The sequence below is a fragment of the Trichosporon asahii genome (assembly GCF_000293215.1).
Source record: "Trichosporon asahii var. asahii CBS 2479 unplaced genomic scaffold scaffold00050, whole genome shotgun sequence".
NCBI classification, from domain to species: domain Eukaryota; kingdom Fungi; phylum Basidiomycota; class Tremellomycetes; order Trichosporonales; family Trichosporonaceae; genus Trichosporon; species Trichosporon asahii.
The window spans coordinates 1,072,148-1,091,486 of NW_014040874.1; the positions used below are offsets into that span (position 1 = coordinate 1,072,148).

The following is a 19,339-nucleotide window of genomic DNA, read 5'->3' on the forward strand; positions in this document are numbered from 1 at the left end:
ATCTACAAACTTGGCTGGTTCCTTGTGGCTGGCTATGTGTGGCGCGCGCCGTGTGACTGGGATCTCTTGTGGACTTGGACTTGACTTGGACTTCTTTTCTGTGTTGGACAACTGTGGAACGGACGGGACGGGACGAGACGGATGGGATGGGATGAGCTCGAGGTGGTGAGCGTGGTGCGGGTGAGATGATGGGATGGAATAGGATGGGATGATGGGAAACAGAATCTGATATGTACACATGTGACTTGTTGGTGACTTTTGTCGGGTTGGGGCCATTCAAGACGGGGAAGTGAGCGTGGACTCAAGGCGAGTGGGCCGGGGAAACTCGAGGGCTTGGTGGAGTCGAGAGAATGATGGGGTGAGAGCAAGGTCTGCGCCTGGTTCGGGGACGCGGATCGTGTTAGCGGATATGGCGAACTCCTCGACCTAGACGGCCTCGGAAACCTATCCACGCCCGAATAACCGTCTCCACCACCGCTTGAACCTGAACCACGTCCCGCCCCTCCACCCCTCGTCCCTCTTCTCGTCGCCGGCCCACATACGTCCCGTGCCACTCCTCAGCACGCCGAGGGCGTCCTCACACTCCTCCCTAGGCGTGAGGAGCGTCTGGCCCTCGATCTGCGTCTGCCGCCAGCGCTCGTTGGCGCCGAGTCCTTCCTCGAGCGACTTCTCGTTCGGCGCTGTCGGCGTGGGCAGGCGCGCGTCGGCCTTCTTCCCCCGTGTCCTGAAGGTGGGGAAGAGGGAGAGCAGGTCCTCGGCCTCCTCGTCGGAGATGTAGGCGGGAAACACCCACAGACGGAACCGCGGCCGGTTAAGGTCCGCTTCCTCCGCTGCCGCGTCGTCGCCGTCCATGTCCAGGGGCGTCCCAGACGCGCGCGCCGCGAGACGGGCGGGGGAGGGGCGCGGCGCTTCTTGTCCGTGAAGGGGTCGGAGCCGGACCGGTCACGCTCGCCCTCGTTTTCGGCCGGAGGAGAGGTAGGCGAGGGCGAGGGCGGACCGACGCCGCTGTGCCGCCTCAAGCTCGGGGGCGCCTCGAGCGCGCGCTCCTCAAACCCGAGCACGCCCTTCAGCGTCGTGACCGCCTCGTGCATGAACTCTGGTCCGCCGGACTCGAGCAAGATGGCGTCGTCGACCTCCCACACGACTCGCTTGTCGCCTGCGCCTCCCTTCGGCCTGCTCTGGACGCGAATCACGCTCCACAGCCCACGGAAGAAGGGCTCGAGACCGCCGCTGGCTGCTCCCCACGTGCGCACGAAGTGCGCTGCGCGCTCGAACCGCTCCGCCCTTGCTCTGGGTCCTCCGGGCTCTGCGCGCGCGGCATGCGAGAGGCTGCCGCCTGGCGATGTCGCTGAGAGTAGAGCATGAAGCGTGCTGATACGCACGCGCAGGTGGTGCAGGTGGGCTTGCGACCGGAGCTGGCTCTGCAGACGAGTGTAGGTCGCCCGGTGGGCGGGCGGCAGGTTCGCGAGGATACGACTGATGGCGTCCGCGGCACCCTCGGGCGGCGTGAGGGAGAAGTAGAACGCGCGGCAGGCGGCCGCAAACTGTTCCAGCTCTGCTGGCGGAGGACTGCTGAGCTCGCCGCGGCGAGACATGATCGAGCCCTCACGGCCGGAGAACACGGACGGTGAGGCGCGACCGGCAATAGGGTGCACGAGCGGCGGCTTTGGACGCCGTGACTCGGTGCTCCCTCGTCGGTCATGAGGGGTTAGACGGCGTGATGGCGACCCAGGCTGATGTCAGTTAACGTGGAAATAGTCAACGCACAATGGGCACCGGCCTGTCGGGCAGGCGCGGGGGGACGGACATGGCTCGTGCTCCTTTGTCGGGTGTTGCTCGTGCGAGTTGTCGTGCGAGCTCGATTTGATGGGCGGTGTTGACAAACGGAGACGAGCTAGTCGGTGGGCTCGATGTATGCTACAATAACAACAGGCGTGACTTGGTTCGGTTTGGGTTGACGGGGAAGGACGTCGTGTGCTGCGGCCGTGTGACTGAGGTCGAGTTGGGCGCCCGCGCCAGATCGTTGCCGCCCAGCGGAGGGGGTGACAAGATGGTAATGTGGAGTGGTGTGCTGAGATGTTGTTGTTGGCCAAAACCAAGGACGGAAGCGAGAGTGAAGATGCGAGAGACAGGATACCAGGAGGATCGAGGGGGACGAGGCGATGCTGACCCCGACCAGGAGGCGGTCGCGTTGCATGGCACTTCCTGGATGTGTGCGCCGAGGCACAAGGGGCGTTAGGCAGGGTCGCCGCCGGAACCGCGTAGACTCTGCCGTATCTCCCGACGCAAGACCGATCTCACCATGCATGGCAATGCACGCCCGTCAGCGCATGCAGCGCACCAGTGTTACAGAGTGCCTTCCAAGTGTCCGCAAGACGTGCTAATTGCGCACCAGTCAGCACCAGTGACATGCATCACGCCTTGGATTGGAGAGTACCCGCCGAAAGCAGCTAAATGAGGTCCAGCCAAGTCCGGCCGGTCTGTGCACCCGACATGACCTAAGAGCCCAACCACCGGGCCGCAAGGGTTCCAGCAGAAGTGGTAGTGCGACTTCGACCAGCCGCTCCCGTCGTCATGTCCGCCGTCCAACCCAACTCCTTCGTCTCGAGACAAACATTGGAAGCAGGAGTAGTAAACAAGGGCGATCGGATCGCGGATATCTGCGGCAGTTGCTTGCTTGTCATCCAGATCTGCCGTGCCCAGGAGATCCAGTGTGCCAGGACAAGGGCACAAGGAGGCGCTCGTGCAGGGAAACGCTGGAGGAAGCGTCAGGGGTGCGCTCGCCAGACTGCCTGGCATAACTGGACAGGGGCACGAGATGCATGCCCGAAACGACAAAACGAACGAAACGAAGCACGCTCCCCTGGTGTGCACGCTGCACGTAGCACGCTGCTCAATGGACCAGCATACGCCAGTGACGCCTAACGCCAGAACAAGCTACCAAACCCAGCGATCCCGGACCCCCAACCCTCAGTACCCTCACAGCGCAGCGCCCGATGAGTGCCGCTCAGGACTCAGCGCAAACTAGGCAGATCATGAGGCGCTACGAGGCGCCGACGGCGCCGCTCGGTCTTACTCTCTCCTGCATGCCTGCCAGCCTCTTGCCTCAGGCGCTGCAAGGGTTCCGGGCGCGCCGGGCTTTCCGCTGTTTGTCACCCCTCTCAATGCGGACAAGCCGAGCGGTGATCACCATGGCAATAAACAAAACAACATTGTTGGACAAGACGCGACAGGAACAGAAACGGCGGGGATATAAAGATGGCTGAGAGCGGGGGTGGGCGGATGGGCGCGGGGCAACATCTGCGAAGCCTGATTCCTTCATGAGCCCTCGTGAGATGCCATGTGGGACGCGCGACTGCGAGGGAAGGTGCGATGAAAGTGCTATTGACGGCGTTGCATATGTTTCAGTGCACTACTGCTTGCTAAATACGGTCTTTAAGCCGGTTGGGCCACGGGCGCCCCGCACGGCTGATTGCTGGTTGTTGATGTGTTCTTCTGCTCCATCACCTCTACGCTTTCAGCTCAAAGAGAGCGGTTTAAGCGTGCTGCGAGTTCTTGACGGCGACAAAGTTCTCGTACAGGTTGTAGCCGAGGAAGCCCAGGTAGGGGGCGAGGAACCAGGTGGTGTTGACGGGCGTGAACAGGTTGTTCATCTTGGCCGTCATGGCGGCGACCGTGCCGAAGAGGCAGGTCATGATGCCGAGGCCGACCATGCTCTGGCCCTGGCCGACGAACACCGGCGGCCAGAGGAGGTTGAGGCCGAGTTGGACCCAGTAGAGCTTGAAGGCCGCGAGGGCGTTGTTGGTCTCGAGAGGGGTGATGGCAGCGTCAAAGTCCTTCACCGTCAGGTAGGCAGCGTAACCCGCGAGAGGGTACATGGCGTTCCAGATCCAAGTCATCGCAGGGTGCGTCGGGCACGACGTCTGCGACTTGAGCGTCTGGCCAGTGCGCTTGCTGCGCATCTCGGCGGAGCCGTAGCCGCTGAGGAAGCCGAGGGCGAGCGGGAGGCCCACTGTTTGTTGTCAGCGACGTCGTCGACGTGTGTGTGGAGCTGGAAGAGGAGCTCAGGCAGCCACTCGTGGCGTCGCCTCACTCTCCCAGCAGTTACTCACTGGCGGTGGCCGGGTTCCGGCAAACGGAGAAGCACCAGTCGGGGATAGTGGACATTTCTGCTAGTTGTTGTGGTGGATGGAGTTGCCGCCCAGCCAGCCGTTCCGTCTGCCTATATACCCCTTCCCCCGTGCCGTCATCCTACCGCGATGTGCATGCCTCATTGCCTCCCACTCCTCAGTTGACACTGCCAGGCAGGCCAGGCAGGCAGGCCAGCAGAGGTCTATGACGTCGTTTGTCATGCTCAATGAACGGTCACCTGAACGCTGGGACGGCGGGCCACAGACGGAACATACCGAGACCCGAATTGGCCAATTGGAGCCAGCTCATTGCAGGCCTAACCCTTTGACATCCGAGATCTAGGCCCGCCTCCGTCCTTGCGATCGTGAACAGAACGAAGCTGACTGGATGCTGGGACGGGGAGCGGCTCATGCGCGGTCACCGGTAGAGTGGGATCCAGACTGCGCGCATGCTTGCCAGAAAGCTGGGGAAGTTGGAACGTCAGGCAGAGCAGGCCGTCCGCAGGCACACCGTTCTGTCCATCTGATTATATGCCGCTTGACACGCGATGATACTCCATGCAACGAGCTCGGCAGGAAGACGTAGCCAGACGTCTCCCAAACTAGTTGCGGGGCACCCTCAGTCCGACACGCGACACCATGTTTGGCCCTTCGTTGCACGACTGGAATGCAGTCAACAGCAGGTGGTTGTTGGCTATGACGTCACTGTTATGTTTACACTTCCTGAGGTCCTGTCTGAGGTGGCCAATCGTCGCGCTCATAATGCAGATGCCGGCCTCGGCGCACTCGGCCACTCTACACCATTCTTTGCAGCAGCCGAGCAGCGTTAGGGCGAAGCAGTGCAGGACGGGATCGACGTGCGAGACGGCGGTTACTGACACGCCTACCTGAGGGAGGAGGAAGGCGATAATCGCGGTGAGGGGACCAATCAGTGAGGGGAGAGCGAGCTTGCAGCGAACGATCTGGACAAGTCACTCTTCCTACTCACGCGAGGACACCTCCACAACGGATCTTCATGCAGTCGACCACTGAGTCGAGAGGGAAAAGGTCAAACTGAGATAGTGAAGAAGAGGATGAGAGATTGAAGCGAAGGGAATGTTATGCCAGAGGGGCGCAGGGTGCAGACGCCATCATGCCGAATCCCCTCAAACTGACGTGACTGACAAGTCCGACGCTTGTGCACGGTCAAACCCGCCGACGGAATGGCGTAAGTCGCATCTACAATCGCTGCCATCGACGTTCTAGAGGTAAAGCTTCGCTACTCTGTGATGCGAACATTGTGCGATCTGAACGCGATGGTCGGCCAGCGCGACACATACGAAATGTGGTGCAGGTCTTGTGGTTCGGGTCGGAGGGCGCAAGTGAAAGTCAACGACTAACACAACTGACATGGAGGAGTCAGTACGGAGCATGAAGACTTTCACTCGCCTGGCCTTCTTGTTCAGTTAACTGTATTTCCGAGAACGACGAACGGGGGACGATAGCAAACGAGCAAGTGTGTTCATCTGACAACTAAGTGTGACAATCGCAGAGCAGATCCTCAGATTGCCTCGTGTCAACTGGCTTGGGCACTTTAGGTGGCCACAAATCGTAAAGTGATCGATCATGGGCCACCAGCGCGGGGAGGAGGTTCCTATTCGAATCGTGCAGCGGATGAGTGACTTGGGGGATCGCAGGGGGGTGACTCTCGGTAAGCTGTGATGCGACACCATGGGCTGACCGTAGAGGGCTCAGGTATGCTGTATAGGCCCGGCCTCCAGCCATAGATGAAGGATCGGCTGCTTGAGCAAACCGTGAGGACTGTGGCGATCTGGCCAGCGGCGGATCGCACTTAGGTTTTGCAGAGATCGCCAGCCTAGTCACCTGGTCATCATGTGTGAACTAATGCAGATGGCTGGTCGGTGCTCGGAGAAGACTTTAACGCGAGAGAAGTTGCCGAAAGTGTGCGGCAATTTGAACACAGGAATTGACTTTGAGTTCAGAGTTCAGCGCTGATATGTAACGAGGAACGCCGGTCGGACCTGATGCCCTGGTCGAACGGTGGGAGTGTGAAGCAACTCATGCTCGCCAGTGTCTTCTGGATGGCGAACTGGAAGTTCGGCAGGCGTCAGTCATCCCATACGCTCAGCGACTTTGACTCGGAGCCTGCCGGAGCAATGGCATCATCCAACGTCTGGCAGCAAGGCCTGCGTGATTAAACTCAAGCTGAGCCCTGCAATCTCAATGGCGCCAAGATCGCCGGGTGTTGATCCCAGACGGTGCATCGTTCATCGACCCCCTTGCCGGATTGTCGGAACTAGCCGCAGCTGGGGCCTGGCGGAGCACCAAGGAGCTCCAGGTGATCTTCAGGCAGAACTTGTTAGGCAGGAACCGGGTCCCTGGGGATGCAATGAGGGTGCAAGTGCCCGATTCTCAGACTAGCCCACTTCTCTCGCTCGTAAATCCTCAGATCGATCACAGCGAGGGGGGAGCGGCAGTGTTCTGTACTGACATGCCCGAGCTGGCACCATGACGAGAGCTGAGCACAAGGAACGTCAGATGTAACTCGTCACGGCGTGATGGGGTCCGAGATGAACACCGGCTTGGCGAAACCCCACTACACTCGCGAGCCTGAAGCACAGTTGGATCGGTCATGTGAGGTCGTCTCAGGCCTCTACGGTGCACCCTCAATTGATTCATGCCATCTGCATGACCCTCATGCTCCGTATGCTTGGACCTGTCCCCAGTTCTCGGATCTTGCGATCCATATGGCCTGGGCACAGGTACGAAAAATGTAAGCAGCGTCCAAGCACTGAATCGTCTGTCGCGAATTCACGGCGGAGCCAGATAGGCCGTTATCGGCTTCTGAATACGCTATCTTATCGAGAACAATAGAGCGGGCAAAGATATCTTCCCGCTCTTGCTTGTCATCACACTTTCCACATTCTCGGTCATGCAGAAAGTTTCGGTTGCAGCACTATGGCTGATAACCTTCATACGTCTTTGCAGGTGGACCAGGCCCGCGGCACGTCCGCGCCTGTCCGCCAGGTGCACAGTGGGAGCAAGAAGCAGCTACACTTTTCCTAGCCTGAGCTGTGCCGTGAGAATGCTTGGCAGTGCCATGGCATCTGCCCGGCCAACACGCCGACACGCCATGGGGGTCATCTTGGCCGTCCGCTGAACACTACCACATGTAATCGCACGCTTCGTGGGTGCCCAGATGCTCGGATGTTCGGACCTTGCCTCCGCACATGCATCGGCGTTCCTCACTCCCACAAACCAGCGTACGCAGACTTAACCACACCGACCAGCCATCTTGAACACCGACACCTCGGACATCCTGGGCTGGCACACTCGCTGCATGCATTTGACACCACGAGCAACTGGCATGTGAGGCCAGTATCGACGCATCGCTCGCTAGAAGTCAGACAAGATTAGGTCAAGCTCAAGCGCAGCCAGGGCACGCAGGGAAGCATCGGACGTGGCCATTTGAAGCCCATATGGTGCACGTCAATGCCAAGCTATTACCACACTGGCATATTTCCGGTCCGCTCACTCGATCGTGCAATCTTCCACTGTTCCTCCGTCCCATGGGCATTGCTCGCGAGAATGCGCTTCTTGAGATTGTGCTTTCTCGCATCCTGCCACTGAGCTCGCGGGCGCGTACCGGCTCCCATCAGTCGGCGCCCGCTCTTGGCCACCTTGGCGACGGCAACTAGTGTGCAGTTTCAGCGGATATGGCTCATCCAGGCATCCGAAGCGAGCGGTTCGCAGCCTTTCGAGAAGAGATGCAGGAGGTCTAGTCGGTCACTGGACAGTCTCAGTCCCAGACGCCGAGAACGATCCGCACTCGGGTCCAGAGCCTCTTGACGCAGACGTCTTCGAGAGCCGGAAAGCTATAAAAGGGAGCTCGAGCTGAGAGCTGGAAGACCAACCTTCAAGACTCCCGCAACTTTCACCAATGCGCGTTGCCTTCCTCCTCCTCACCTTCCTCGGTACCTCCGCCGCCTTTGCTCCAGCGGGCGACCCGTACCTCCGGCACGGGCGCTCTCTCGAGCCCACCGGGCTCTTTGCCCGCGAGAACTGGGGCTACGACGGCAGTGGCCATCACCCTTCCGTTTCTGTGAGCAGCGACAAGAACACTGGTGCCGACATCGCCATCATCGCTGCCCAGTCCAATGCTGAGGGTACACCCACCATCCTCGGCGACGCTCTCGATGGCGGCCGTGCTCAACAGATCCAGGACGCCTTCAAGAACCTCGGCTTCTCTGGCGCCGCTGGTTCGACCGTCCGCATTATCGGTGCCGATGGCGACCCCGCCAAGACCCTTCTCATCACCGGGGTCGGCAAGGAGGTTGGTCCCGAGCAGCTGCGTCGTGCTGCCGGCGTCGGTCTGCGTGCCGCCACTGGGTCTGCCGAGAAGGTAGCCGTCCTGTTCCCCACCGACGGCAATGACGTCTTGCACGCCGTCGCAGAGGGAGCCGTGATGGGCTCTTACTCCTGGAGCAAGTACAAGTCTAAGAAGACCGTACCCGTCCAGGAGATCGTCGTCGTCAGCGGCGGCGACAGCGGCGTCGTTGACCGCGCTTCGACCCTCACCAAGCACGTCAACAAGGCTCGAGACCTCGTCAACACCCCTCCCAACGACCTCTACCCCGAGAACTTTGCGCAGATGGCCCAGGACGCTGCCAATGCTGTCGGCGCGTCCGTGGAGATCTGGGACGAGGACCGCCTCTGTGAGGACGGCATGAACGCCATCCTCGCCGTCGGGTCTGCCTCGGCCCGTAAACCTCGCCTCGTCAAGGTCTCATACAACCCTCAGGGTGCCTCCAAGCATGTGTCGCTCGTTGGCAAGGGCATCACCTTCGACTCTGGAGGTACGCATTGCATCTCTCTCTCTCTGTCTCATGTGCCATGCTGACGAACAGGCCTGTCGATCAAGCCCACGAGTGGCATGTGGGAGATGAAGGGCGACATGTCTGGTGCTGCAATCGTGATGCACGCCGCGCTCGCTGCCGCCGAGCTCAAGCTGAACACCCGCGTCACCGCCTGGTTGTGCCTGGCCGAGAACCTGGTCGACGGCGAGGGATACCGCAACGGTGACGTCTTCACCGCGTACAACAACAAGTCGATCGAGGTGTTGAGCACGGATGCCGAGGGCCGTCTCGTCATGGCTGACGGTCTGGGCATTGCCTCCACCGAAAACCCGGATATTCTCATCGATGTCGCCACACTTACCGGTGCCCAGGTCACTGCCCTTGGTGAGCGTACTGCCGGTCTTATGGGCGACCAGGGTGCCATCGACCGCGTCATCGCTGCCAAGGACCACACTGGCGAGCCGTTCTGGGCCATGCCCTTCCCCGAAGAGCTCCGCGCCGACCTCGACTCGTACACCGCCGACATCAAGAACGTCGGCTCCGGCCCCGGTGGTATGCTCATCGGCGGCATCTTCCTCAAGGAATTCGTCGGCGAGGGCGCCAAGGACAAGTGGGCACATCTCGACATCGCCGGCCCTGCGTTTAACGCCGGCTCCGCTTACGGATACCAGCCCACTGAGGGCACGGCGTTCTCCCTCCGTACTCTCGTCAAGATCGCCGAGCTCATCAACCAGTAGGCGTCATGAGGTCGTCGATACCAGCCCACTGAGGGCACGGCGTTCTCCCTCCGTACTCTCGTCAAGATCGCCGAGCTCATCAACCAGTAGGCGTCATGAGGTCGTCGATACCAGCCCACTGAGGGCACGGCGTTCTCCGTCCGTACTCTCGTCAAGATCGCCGAGCTCATCAACCAGTAGGCGTCATAAGATCGTCAAACATCTTGGGCGTACGCACACCGTCTTTTGCCCATCTAAGAGTGATGGAGGAACATTACGTCTTCATCGTCCTTCTCTGTCCGAAGTATATAGCAAGGGTTAATCAGCTACCGCAGCGAGTGAAAAGTGATTAAGTAGAAAGTGAAATGAAGTTCCCCTCACGTGACCAGTTGCCACCTTCAATGGAGCCCCGATCAAAATGTTCAAAGATTACGCTCTGACGACCCGGATCCGCTTACACAATCGCGGACAGGCGCGGAGAAGTTCTTCGCATTGCAACAAACATCATGAGCGAGCCGATACAGACGAGAACGACAGAGACGACTGATTCCACCTCTGCGCCGGCTTCGACGGAAGCGCCCGAGACCGCGCGCGACGGCAAGGGCTACATCGACGAGGTCGCTCCCGAGGAGGCGGACCCTGTCGCCGAAGTCGAGGCGGCGGAGGCGCTGAGCGACGATGGGTCAAGCGTGACCGAGGAGTCTGATGCTGGCTCAGACTTCCGCTTCCGGGACGAGGACGAGTACAAGTCCGGTCTCGTGGGCTCGGACGACGAGTCCGACCACATGGAGTGGGGCGTCGAGGACGAGGACTGGGAACTTGCCGACGGCGACTTCACAAAACAGTACAACCGTGTGCGACAGTCTTACGCCGCCAGCTCGTCGACGCAGGCAGAGCTGCCTCTACCTGCGCGAAATGCAGCGGCCGCCAAGCGCCGTATGCAGGGCACGCCGAACAAGAGTGCGCTGAATGCGAGCAAGACGGTCGTCGACCCCGCTGTTCTCGCCGGTGTCGCTGCGAACCCGAAGAGTGCCTCCGAACGTGCCAACCAGAAGGACAAGGCGGACCGCGCCACGCATGAGCAGGTGCTCGACGCGCGCACGCGCCTCGTGCTTTCCTCGCTCGTGAACAGGGGCTACTTTGGACAGATCAACGGATGTGTCTCGACCGGAAAGGAGGCGAACGTGTACCTCGCGTACGCGTCCGAGTTTGATCTGCCTGCGAACACGCCGAGGCCGTACCCCGAGCGCATTGCTGTCAAGATCTACCGCACGTCTATCCTGAACTTCCGCTCGAGACAAAACTACATCGTCGGAGACTTCCGTCTGCAGGGCGGCTACGCCAAGGCGAAGAATCCTCGCAAGATGGTAAAACTCTGGGCCGAGAAGGAGCTGCGTAATCTGAAGCGACTTAGGGCTGGCGGCGTCCGATGCCCCACCGTCATTGAGCAGCGCGAGAACGTCCTCGTAATGGAGTACCTTGGAAATGGCGACGAGTGAGTCTGATTCAGTATATGAGTTGGCGTCGAAACTGACCGACAGGGCTTCGCCGCGTCTCAAGGACGCTGAGATCACGAGCATCTCAAGGCTCTCACGGCTATACGGCGAGCTGCTGATCGCTATGCGGCGACTTTACCAGACGTGTCACCTCGTGCACGCCGACTTGTCCGAGTACAACATTCTCTACCACAACAACCACCTGTACATCATCGATGTGTCGCAGAGTGTCGAGCACGAGCACCCTAGTGCGTTCGATTTCCTGCGTCTCGACATCAAGAACGTTGAGGACTTCTTCCACAAGAAGGCGAACGGAGCCGTGCGCACCCTCGGCCTTCGCCGGACGTGGAATTTTATCACACAGGAGGAGATTCCTGGCATCACCCCCACGGAGGAAAAAGACGAGAAGCACCTCGACGAGGCCGAGGCGAAGCTGCTCGACATTCTCAAGGACTGGCTGGACGAGGAGGACGAGCCGGACGCCGAGGAGCCGGAAGCTTCCACTGCGGAGACCAAGGACGGAGACGCCGCTGAGGGAAGCGCAGCTGCTGCCGAGGGATCTGAGCCGCCGAAACCCAAGAAGAAGACAAAGGCCGAGAAACAGGTCGACGACAACGTCTTCTTCTCCAGTTACATCCCGCGAACGCTTGGAGAGGTCCTCGACCCGGAACGCGACATCGACATCCTGAAGCAGGGAGGAGGCGACCAGCTCATCTACGCCGACATTGCCAAACTCGACCTGAACGCGGCCAAGTCCCAGGAGACAGCACAGGTCACGGAGGAGTCGGAGGCTCAGCCGGAAGCTGCTGGAGAGGCGACTGAACCCACCGAGGGTGACGCGCCGGCTGACAGCCCAAGCAAGAAGAAGAGCGTCCGGTGGGAGGATGAGGAGAACGAGGAGGAAGAGGGGGAGCCTGCCGAGGAAGAGTTCGAGAAGAAGCCGCGAGGTTTCCGACACGAGGACAAGGATGCCAAGCGGGAGCGCAAGAAGGCGCTGAAGGAGGAGATGCGTGAGAAGCGCAAGAACAAGATGCCCAAGGCTGAGAAGCAGCGGCTCATCAAGAAGAGCGGCGGGCGATGAGTAGCTTAGATCTAGAATGCAAACAGATAATAGCGCACAAATACAACGGCGTTATGACATGACAACTGCTGACTATAACTATAGGTGGTGTTGCTAACAACTTAATATACTAGGCCTTGCCCTCCATGCGGTCGAGCTCGCGGCCGGCACGGCGCTTGACGACCTTCCAGAGCGTCTTGCGCACACGCGCGACGTCTGAGACACGCTCGCGGGCCTCTTCCAGACGCTCCTTGTACTCGTTGCAGTCCGCTAGCAGCTCCATGATGCGCTCGAGGGCGTCATCAACGGCGCTCTGCTGGTTTGCAACATCAATGTTGTACTTGATGTGCGACGGGTACAAAGGGTGACCCGGGTTGAACGAGTGGTAGCCCGGGTTGTTGGGATGGGGGATGGCGTTGAGGGTGATGCCAGTGGGCGAGGTGAAGAGGCGCTGCACGGGAGTGAGCTTGGGAGGAACCTCGTTCGACTGCCCAGCGGCGCCCTCGGGGGTGATGGTGTAGGTAAGAGTGGGTGAAGGCTGCGCCTGCAGGAGCTCCTGAGTAACGCGCCACAGGTTGTCGGTGTCTGACACACGGGGGAGGGGCGGGACGAAGTTGGGGTCCGACGGCGTCAGGTACTTCGGCTCGTCGTTCGCAGCACCCTCCGCGTTCTCACCGCCTTCGGCCGAGTGACCGTTGGGAGCATTCGACTCGCCGTTCGGCTGGCCATTGGCAGTAGCAGTGCCGTTCGCGACCGGCTTGGCAGCCTGTCTCTCCTTCTCCTGCTTCTCTTTGATCTTGTGAACATCAAGGAAGAGGCCCTCGGGGGCATCGCGTTCGCGCAAACGCAGGACTTCCCTGAGGCGTCCGACCGCCTGCATCAGACCCTTCTCGCCGTCCAGCAAGTCGGCAGCAGTCTTCTGCAGTCCGCGCTCCATCGAGTCGTCACCGAGCGAGTGTCGCATCGCCGGATTCGTCACGATGTCAACGTAGCTGCGAGGGAGGGCGAGCATCGGCGCGAGGTCGACGGTCGACATCGGAGGCGAGGGGCTAGTGAGGTGCGGGAGCAGGTACTCCTTCTCCTCGGTCTTCCGCTTCTTACTTTCCTGGCGGCGCTCCTCAACATCGATGATGTTCTGCGGAGGCTCGACACCAATCTCGGCCGCAGAATTGGGGAGGAGCTGGTCGAGGCACATCTGCAGACGCTTGCGCGATCGGCCGATGCGCATGGTATCGTCGAACGAGGGACCCCAGGCACACATTTTGCCCTTGCGGAGCCAGCGCGAGTTCAGGTCGAGCTTGTTGCCTGAGTTCGTGACGTGATCGCTGTAGACCTCATCGTAGGCCATGGACGAGGACGAAGACGCGGGTGACGGGGGATCGTACCAGGCAGGCTGGTCCATGGAGGGGAGGCGATCAAGCTCAGCCTGGACAGCTGGCGGCCGCGGCTCCCTCATACGGTTGCCGGCGCCAGGCCCAAAACGAGAACCGGCCTGCATCTGTCTGTCAGCTGTCATTCAAAAAGCTGAAGGTGCATAGTTGCGATCATAAGAAATTTAAGCGTTGATGGGTTTTGTCGTCACTCTAGACGTGCAGATATTGTTCACAGTGGATAATCCTTTCGCAAGAAGATGGATGGGGACACTTACGTCGGATGGTTCGAGCAGGCTATCGGAATGAGACCATTCGATCAGGAGAGACTACCTGTCTGTCAGCTCAAAGCTCCCTCAGAAGCTGGAAGCGGAAAGGAGGGATCATACACATTGGGATGTAGTCAGTTCCTCCGGAGAGAATCCTACATATGCTTGTCTTAATGTTTAGATATCTAATCATGGATATGGGTGGGGGATGTTGACGACTCACCTTCCGACGGGTAGTGGGTTGCGCGACTTCACAAGTCAGCATTTGCCCATCCAGCTTCATGGAAATCGAAGAGAGGGGATTGCGCATCATAAATTTGGGCTGCCTGTTAGCTACGTGCAAGATGGACTCAGCTGCTCTATACTCACTATAGATAATTTTAGTCGTCTTTAACCCGAAGGCTGTCTCGAGTAGCGATTCTTGGTAATAATCTTTTGCGCGGGGAAGGAACAGGGAATGGTGAAGTGAGGGGAGATACGTACCACTTGCGTTGCGCGTGTCGCTGTCGTGTGCTCCGTTCGAACCGGATGCAGCACAAAGAGGTATCAAGAGGGACGTTACGCAGACAACAACGGCAGGCGCGAAGAGCTGCATAACGGTGCGAGCGGCGTCTCGGGGTTAGCGCCCGTGCGCACCGAGGCACTCCGCTTTACGTAATTTGAGATAACGATCTTGGCCGTTGGGGCACGTGACACAACTCGCTGCCTATGACGAAGGCACGAAGATCGAGCGCCGAGGGTTCCTAGCATCACCCACCCCATACCTTCAGTGCCATGCCGATGTCGCTGGACGACGTCCGCGCTGCGGTGCTCTCGCTAAACGTGCATGACCGGCGTGGTAAGCTCATTCTTACGTTCGCAGCTGACAGCAGATGTCGTCGCGTCGTTACTGTGGTCCCTGCCACGGCCTGGTGAGTCCGCCACTCAGTCGCAGCTAACAGTGCAGAGGTCGTGGCGATCCACGCACAGCTGAACCAGATGATGCAGAAGGATATTGTGGGAGTGAGTTTTCCTTCCCTTTGGACTAGCTCCTGCTGACAACAGCTACTGCCCCCGGAGCTCAGCCTGCGCATCCTGTCGCACCTCGATGCGGACGAGCTGCTGTCGTGCCGCCTCGTGTCCAGGACGTGGGCCGAGTACTGTGACGACCAGAGTAAGCTACCTTGATCACTCAGGATGAAGCTAACGCGCAGCACTCTGGCATACCCTCTGCCGTGACCATGTCCCTCCAATCGAGCCAGTTCACACAACTTGGAACGACGTAGCCGCGCACCGCGCGCTGCTTGCTGGCGGAAGCTCCTCCTCGCGACCTGTAGACGAGTCATTCGAATACGATTCAGAGGACGATAGCGGTGTTCTGGGTGCGACGCCGGCGGGCTCGCCCCTTCCTCGCTCGCTCAGGCGAGCAGTCTGGGAGCGTCCATCGGGTGCTTCGGGGGTGCTCCCCTCGTACCAGCGATCACCGCTCGCCGCCCCCGGCCCGACCGATCCGTTTGTCGCGACCTCGGGTCCCGAGCCGCCCGTCCGCTCGCACCTCGTTCTACCCACCGCATTTCCAAAGGCAAACTACAAGCATCTGTATCTCGTGCGCCGGATCCTCTCGCGCCGAATGACAGACACGCGGCCCGCCGACCTCGAGGCGGCGTCTAGGAGAACGCCGTCGCTGTGGGAGCCCGACGTGCAGATCCTGACTAGTGGCAGCTCCACGGCTCTGGGCGGACTGCCGGGCCATGCCGAGAGCATCTACTCGCTGCACCTGTTCCGGCATTCCATGCGCATCCCCCTGTCGACAGGCGCAGAGGATCTCGTCTCCGGACTGTCGGCCGCGTGGCCATCGCCGGCACGCATGTCGACGTCGTGGCCGGGCCCTGGCTCCCCAGCGCCATCGGGTCAAATAGTCGCGGGACGCGACTGGCTCCTCTCCGGCTCTCGAGACTGTACCCTCCGCCTATGGGCGCTGGGCACGCGTCCTCGGGTCGTCAAGATCTTCTCTGGGGGGCACACGCGCTCGATCCTGACGCACTTCGTGACGGAGCTCCCGGGGCCGAACGGGCCGAAACTCATGGCGATCTCGGCAGGAAGTGACGGCCGCATAGTCTCATGGGACCTGGAGGGCGACGGGTCGCCGGAGAAGATCGTCCAGGCGCACAGCGATAGCATCTTCTTCATGCGCGGCAACGCCAAGTATCTCGTCTCGTGCTCCAAGGACAGGAGCATCAAGCTGTTCTCGCTCTCGGACCTGAGCTGTCTGTTGACAATAGGGCCAGAGGTGGAGGGCGCGCACCGCGGCGCCATCAACGCGGTCTCGCTCACCGACGAGCTCATCGTATCTGCCTCTGGCGACAAGAGCATCAAGGCGTGGGACATCAAGACGGGCCGGCTCGTGGCGAGCTGCGAGGCGCACAGCCGCGGCATCAGTTCCATCGGGTTCGAGCCGGCGGGCAGCGGCGGCGGCTCGGAACTCGCCGCGGGATGGAAACAGACCATAAAGGGGAGCACGCTGAAGGGCACGCTCGTGACTGGGTCGTCGGACTCTACGATCAAGACCTTCTTCCTCGTCGAGGTGCCGGCGAGCTACGAGGAGGAAGTGAGCTTTGAGGACATGATGGCCGACCCGTCCAACTTTCCCCCGGGGGTCCATCCGTCCTTCTTCTCCACTAGCGCGAACCCGGCCGCGACGTACTCGCACCCGGCGGTCCTGGCGAATCTGAGCCACCGCTTGGGGCCCAGCGGGCCCAGCGGAGCCAACGACCAGGCGGGAGGCTCGGGCAGCTTCCATGCTCCTGATGGCTCGGGAGGAGACGATGCGGCCGGAGAGAGCGGCGAGGGCAACAGCGCCGAGGGCGAGCACATGGAGGGCGTCGAAGGCTTCGTGGGCCCGGACGAAGAGGGCCGGCGGGTCATCTTCGAGCCTGGCCCAGAGTACTGGGCGCGCTGCGCGTGCGCGCTCCCTATGACGCCGCCGAATGCGCACGGCTGTCTCCGATGCAACAACCGGGGCCACACCGACCTCGTCCGCTCCCTCCACGTTGCGGAGGACGTGACGCTGTCTGCGTCCTATGACAGCACGACCAAGATCTGGGACAGGGTGTCGGGCCGGCTCATCTTTGACTTTGAGGGGTGTCACTCGGGCCGCGTGTTCGCCATCACGGGCGATCGGATGCGCGTCGTGTCCAGCGGCCTTGATGCCCGCATCGCCATTATCGACTTTAGCCAGGGGCTCGATACTGCGTTCGTGTAGCCCGGTTGTAGCACTGGACGTTGGAGAGGGAGTGAGTGCAGTGCGGGAACGATCAGTTTTAACGTTGTTATGCATTGTTTTACGTTGTACAACAGATTGTTACATATCACTCTAAACAAACGATTCGAGGTCGATCTTCTCCGAGTCCACTTCTTCGTGTGCCGGCGCCGGCGGCGAGTGCAGGAGCTTGTGCCGCCTCTCGCCCGATGCGACAGAGGGGAAACTAGGGAACAGGTCGGGGTGCTTTGGCAAAGGCTGTTCGGCAAAGTAGGCGTGCTTGCCTGCTTGCTCGGCGGATATGCGGCGCTCGGGGTCATAACACAGCAGGCTGGAGAGGAGGTAGTGCCCTTCTGACGACAGGTGCTTAAACTTTTGCCTCAGCTGCGAGAACCCGGGCCCGACGGCGTTGATGCTCCGCGCGTTTGGCAGGCGCGACCAGCCGGGCCAGGCGTCCTCGCTTGGTCGGCCGAGCAGGGTGAAGATCTCATGTCAGCGATACTGTCAACTGCAGTGGCACACTCACCCGGTTCAACTGGTCGATCTCGCCGCGGCCTGGGAACAGTGGCTCCTTCTGCAGCAGCTCGGCAAAGATGCACCCGACGCTCCACATGTCGACTGCCGTTGTGTACTCCTTTGCTCCGAGCAGGAGCTCGGGCGAGCGGTACCACAGCGTCACGACGAGCTGGGTCATCTCGCCGAGCGGGTCGCCGAACTTGCGCGCAAGGCCAAAGTCGGCGACCTTGATCTGGCCCCGGTTCGTCATGAGCAGGTTGCTCGTCTTGAGATCGCGGTGCAGCTGCTGTTAGCTATACAGGCACTGCCGAGCTTGGGGAGGGAAGGGTCACATGCCACACATGCTACACGCTCGTTCACGCCGGTGCCGGAGACGATACGCAATCTCGGCCGGCACGACGGACCCACGATGACCGACAGCGGAATTGGTAATTGCCGGGAGTTGCGAGGGTGGGTTCCGAGTTTATACAAATCTCGAGACTTACGATCCAATTGGCGTGGCAGAACTCGACGGCAGACAGGAGCTGCAGCATGATCGTCTTGACCTCGCTCTGCACGAAGGGCGCAGGCATGTCCGCCAGCAGCGTCTTCAGGTCATGCTCGATGAATGGCATCACGATGAAGATCCTTTGCTGTCAGCGTAGGTTCCAGTAGTCGGCGGGTACTGCCGCCTATCCTTATCAGATAGGCACGACCTCCGTGGTCGGGACTCCCGACGGTTCCCATCTGACAGGTCACTCACTGGTTCAACGTGTCGCCCACGACCACCTCGCGCACGCCCACGACGTTCTCGTGGTCACCTGCCGTCATGAGGGCGTTGATCTCACGCAGCGACGTGATCGGGAACCCGTGCCGCTCATCGTCGAGCTTGAGCTTTTTGAGCGCATACACGCGCTGCGTCTCGTTGCAGCGAGCGCGGAACACAACGCCGTACGTTCCCTCCTCGATGTGGTTCAGGCGCGTGTACTTGTACACGGACCTGCAGCCGTGGAGGCCGGGGTGGTCTTGCCTCCGGGGCGCATACTCGCTGCGTGGGAAGCCTCCTTGTGTCAGAGCTGTGACAGGTGGAGGTGACGGTGGTATCGAGGAAGGCGCCGTTGTCGGAGTCGCGTGGTCGTTCTGGTCCTGGGCCTGTCGGTCCTGGCCGCGACCTTCCCTCTCTTGTGAATCCGGCTGAGCCTGCGTATCCGGAAGTGGTGCATGCTCATGTGGCGTCGAGTGACGGCCTGAGCCTATGCCCACATCGGAGCTTGGAGGGTGGGCTTGGGCTGCGGCGTCGTCGCTGTTGTCGTCATCGTTGAGCGGTTTCCGGAGCTTCTTGGCTCTGACGAGGCGGCGCTTGATCTCGACGCGGTCCACGGGGGCATGTCCGCTGGTTGAAGAAGCCGTCGTCGCAGCGGCGGCATCTGCTGAGTGGATGGCCGAGGCCGAGGTGGGGGAGAGAGAGGGAGAAGGGGATCGTTTGCGGGGCAGGGAGGAGGTGGTGGGCGAGGCCATCTGATAAAATTTGGCTGGCGCGTATATGTGGCCTGGCCTGCCAATGCGTTTTGATGAATGATCAAGGAAAGATTCGGCGAGTTGCCCCCACCTCCTCCCTGCCCCGCAAACGATCCCCTTCTCCCTCTCTCTCCCCCACCTCGGCCTCGGCCATCCACTCAGCAGATGCCGCCGCTGCGACGACGGCTTCT

At 60.6% G+C, this 19,339-nt stretch overlaps 6 protein-coding genes across 6 annotated transcripts; 2 read left to right on the top strand and 4 right to left on the bottom strand.

The window, feature by feature from the left end:
* Nucleotides 1-444: 444 nt before the first annotated feature.
* A1Q1_01601 (uncharacterized protein) lies at nt 445-1,595 on the bottom strand (the record flags this gene model as incomplete). Its single annotated transcript, XM_014324640.1, has 2 exons — nt 445-911; nt 998-1,595. 2 exons carry the CDS (start codon nt 1,593-1,595, stop codon nt 445-447), a joined length of 1,065 nt encoding a protein of 354 aa, XP_014180115.1.
* A 1,941-nt stretch (nt 1,596-3,536) lies between these two features.
* On the bottom strand, nt 3,537-4,167 carry A1Q1_01602 (uncharacterized protein; the record flags this gene model as incomplete). Its single annotated transcript, XM_014324641.1, has 2 exons — nt 3,537-4,012; nt 4,113-4,167. The coding sequence occupies 2 exons, from the start codon at nt 4,165-4,167 to the stop codon at nt 3,537-3,539; spliced, it is 531 nt and encodes a 176-aa protein (XP_014180116.1).
* A 3,903-nt stretch (nt 4,168-8,070) lies between these two features.
* Nucleotides 8,071-9,723, top strand: A1Q1_01603 (leucyl aminopeptidase; the record flags this gene model as incomplete). The annotated part of the gene is made up of 2 exons (XM_014324642.1): nt 8,071-8,986; nt 9,038-9,723. The coding sequence occupies 2 exons, from the start codon at nt 8,071-8,073 to the stop codon at nt 9,721-9,723; spliced, it is 1,602 nt and encodes a 533-aa protein (XP_014180117.1).
* Nucleotides 9,724-10,208: 485 nt separating this feature from the next.
* A1Q1_01604 (serine kinase, Rio1p) lies at nt 10,209-12,279 on the top strand (the record flags this gene model as incomplete). The annotated part of the gene is made up of 2 exons (XM_014324643.1): nt 10,209-11,197; nt 11,244-12,279. The coding sequence occupies 2 exons, from the start codon at nt 10,209-10,211 to the stop codon at nt 12,277-12,279; spliced, it is 2,025 nt and encodes a 674-aa protein (XP_014180118.1).
* A 109-nt stretch (nt 12,280-12,388) lies between these two features.
* Nucleotides 12,389-13,774, bottom strand: A1Q1_01605 (uncharacterized protein; the record flags this gene model as incomplete). Its single annotated transcript, XM_014324644.1, has 1 exon — nt 12,389-13,774. The coding sequence occupies one exon, from the start codon at nt 13,772-13,774 to the stop codon at nt 12,389-12,391; it is 1,386 nt and encodes a 461-aa protein (XP_014180119.1).
* Nucleotides 13,775-15,995: 2,221 nt separating this feature from the next.
* On the bottom strand, nt 15,996-19,148 carry A1Q1_01606 (cell division cycle 2; the record flags this gene model as incomplete). The annotated part of the gene is made up of 5 exons (XM_014324645.1): nt 15,996-17,124; nt 17,260-17,519; nt 17,662-17,883; nt 18,137-18,278; nt 18,394-19,148. The coding sequence occupies 5 exons, from the start codon at nt 19,146-19,148 to the stop codon at nt 15,996-15,998; spliced, it is 2,508 nt and encodes an 835-aa protein (XP_014180120.1).
* Between the last annotated feature and the right edge of the window lie 191 nt (nt 19,149-19,339).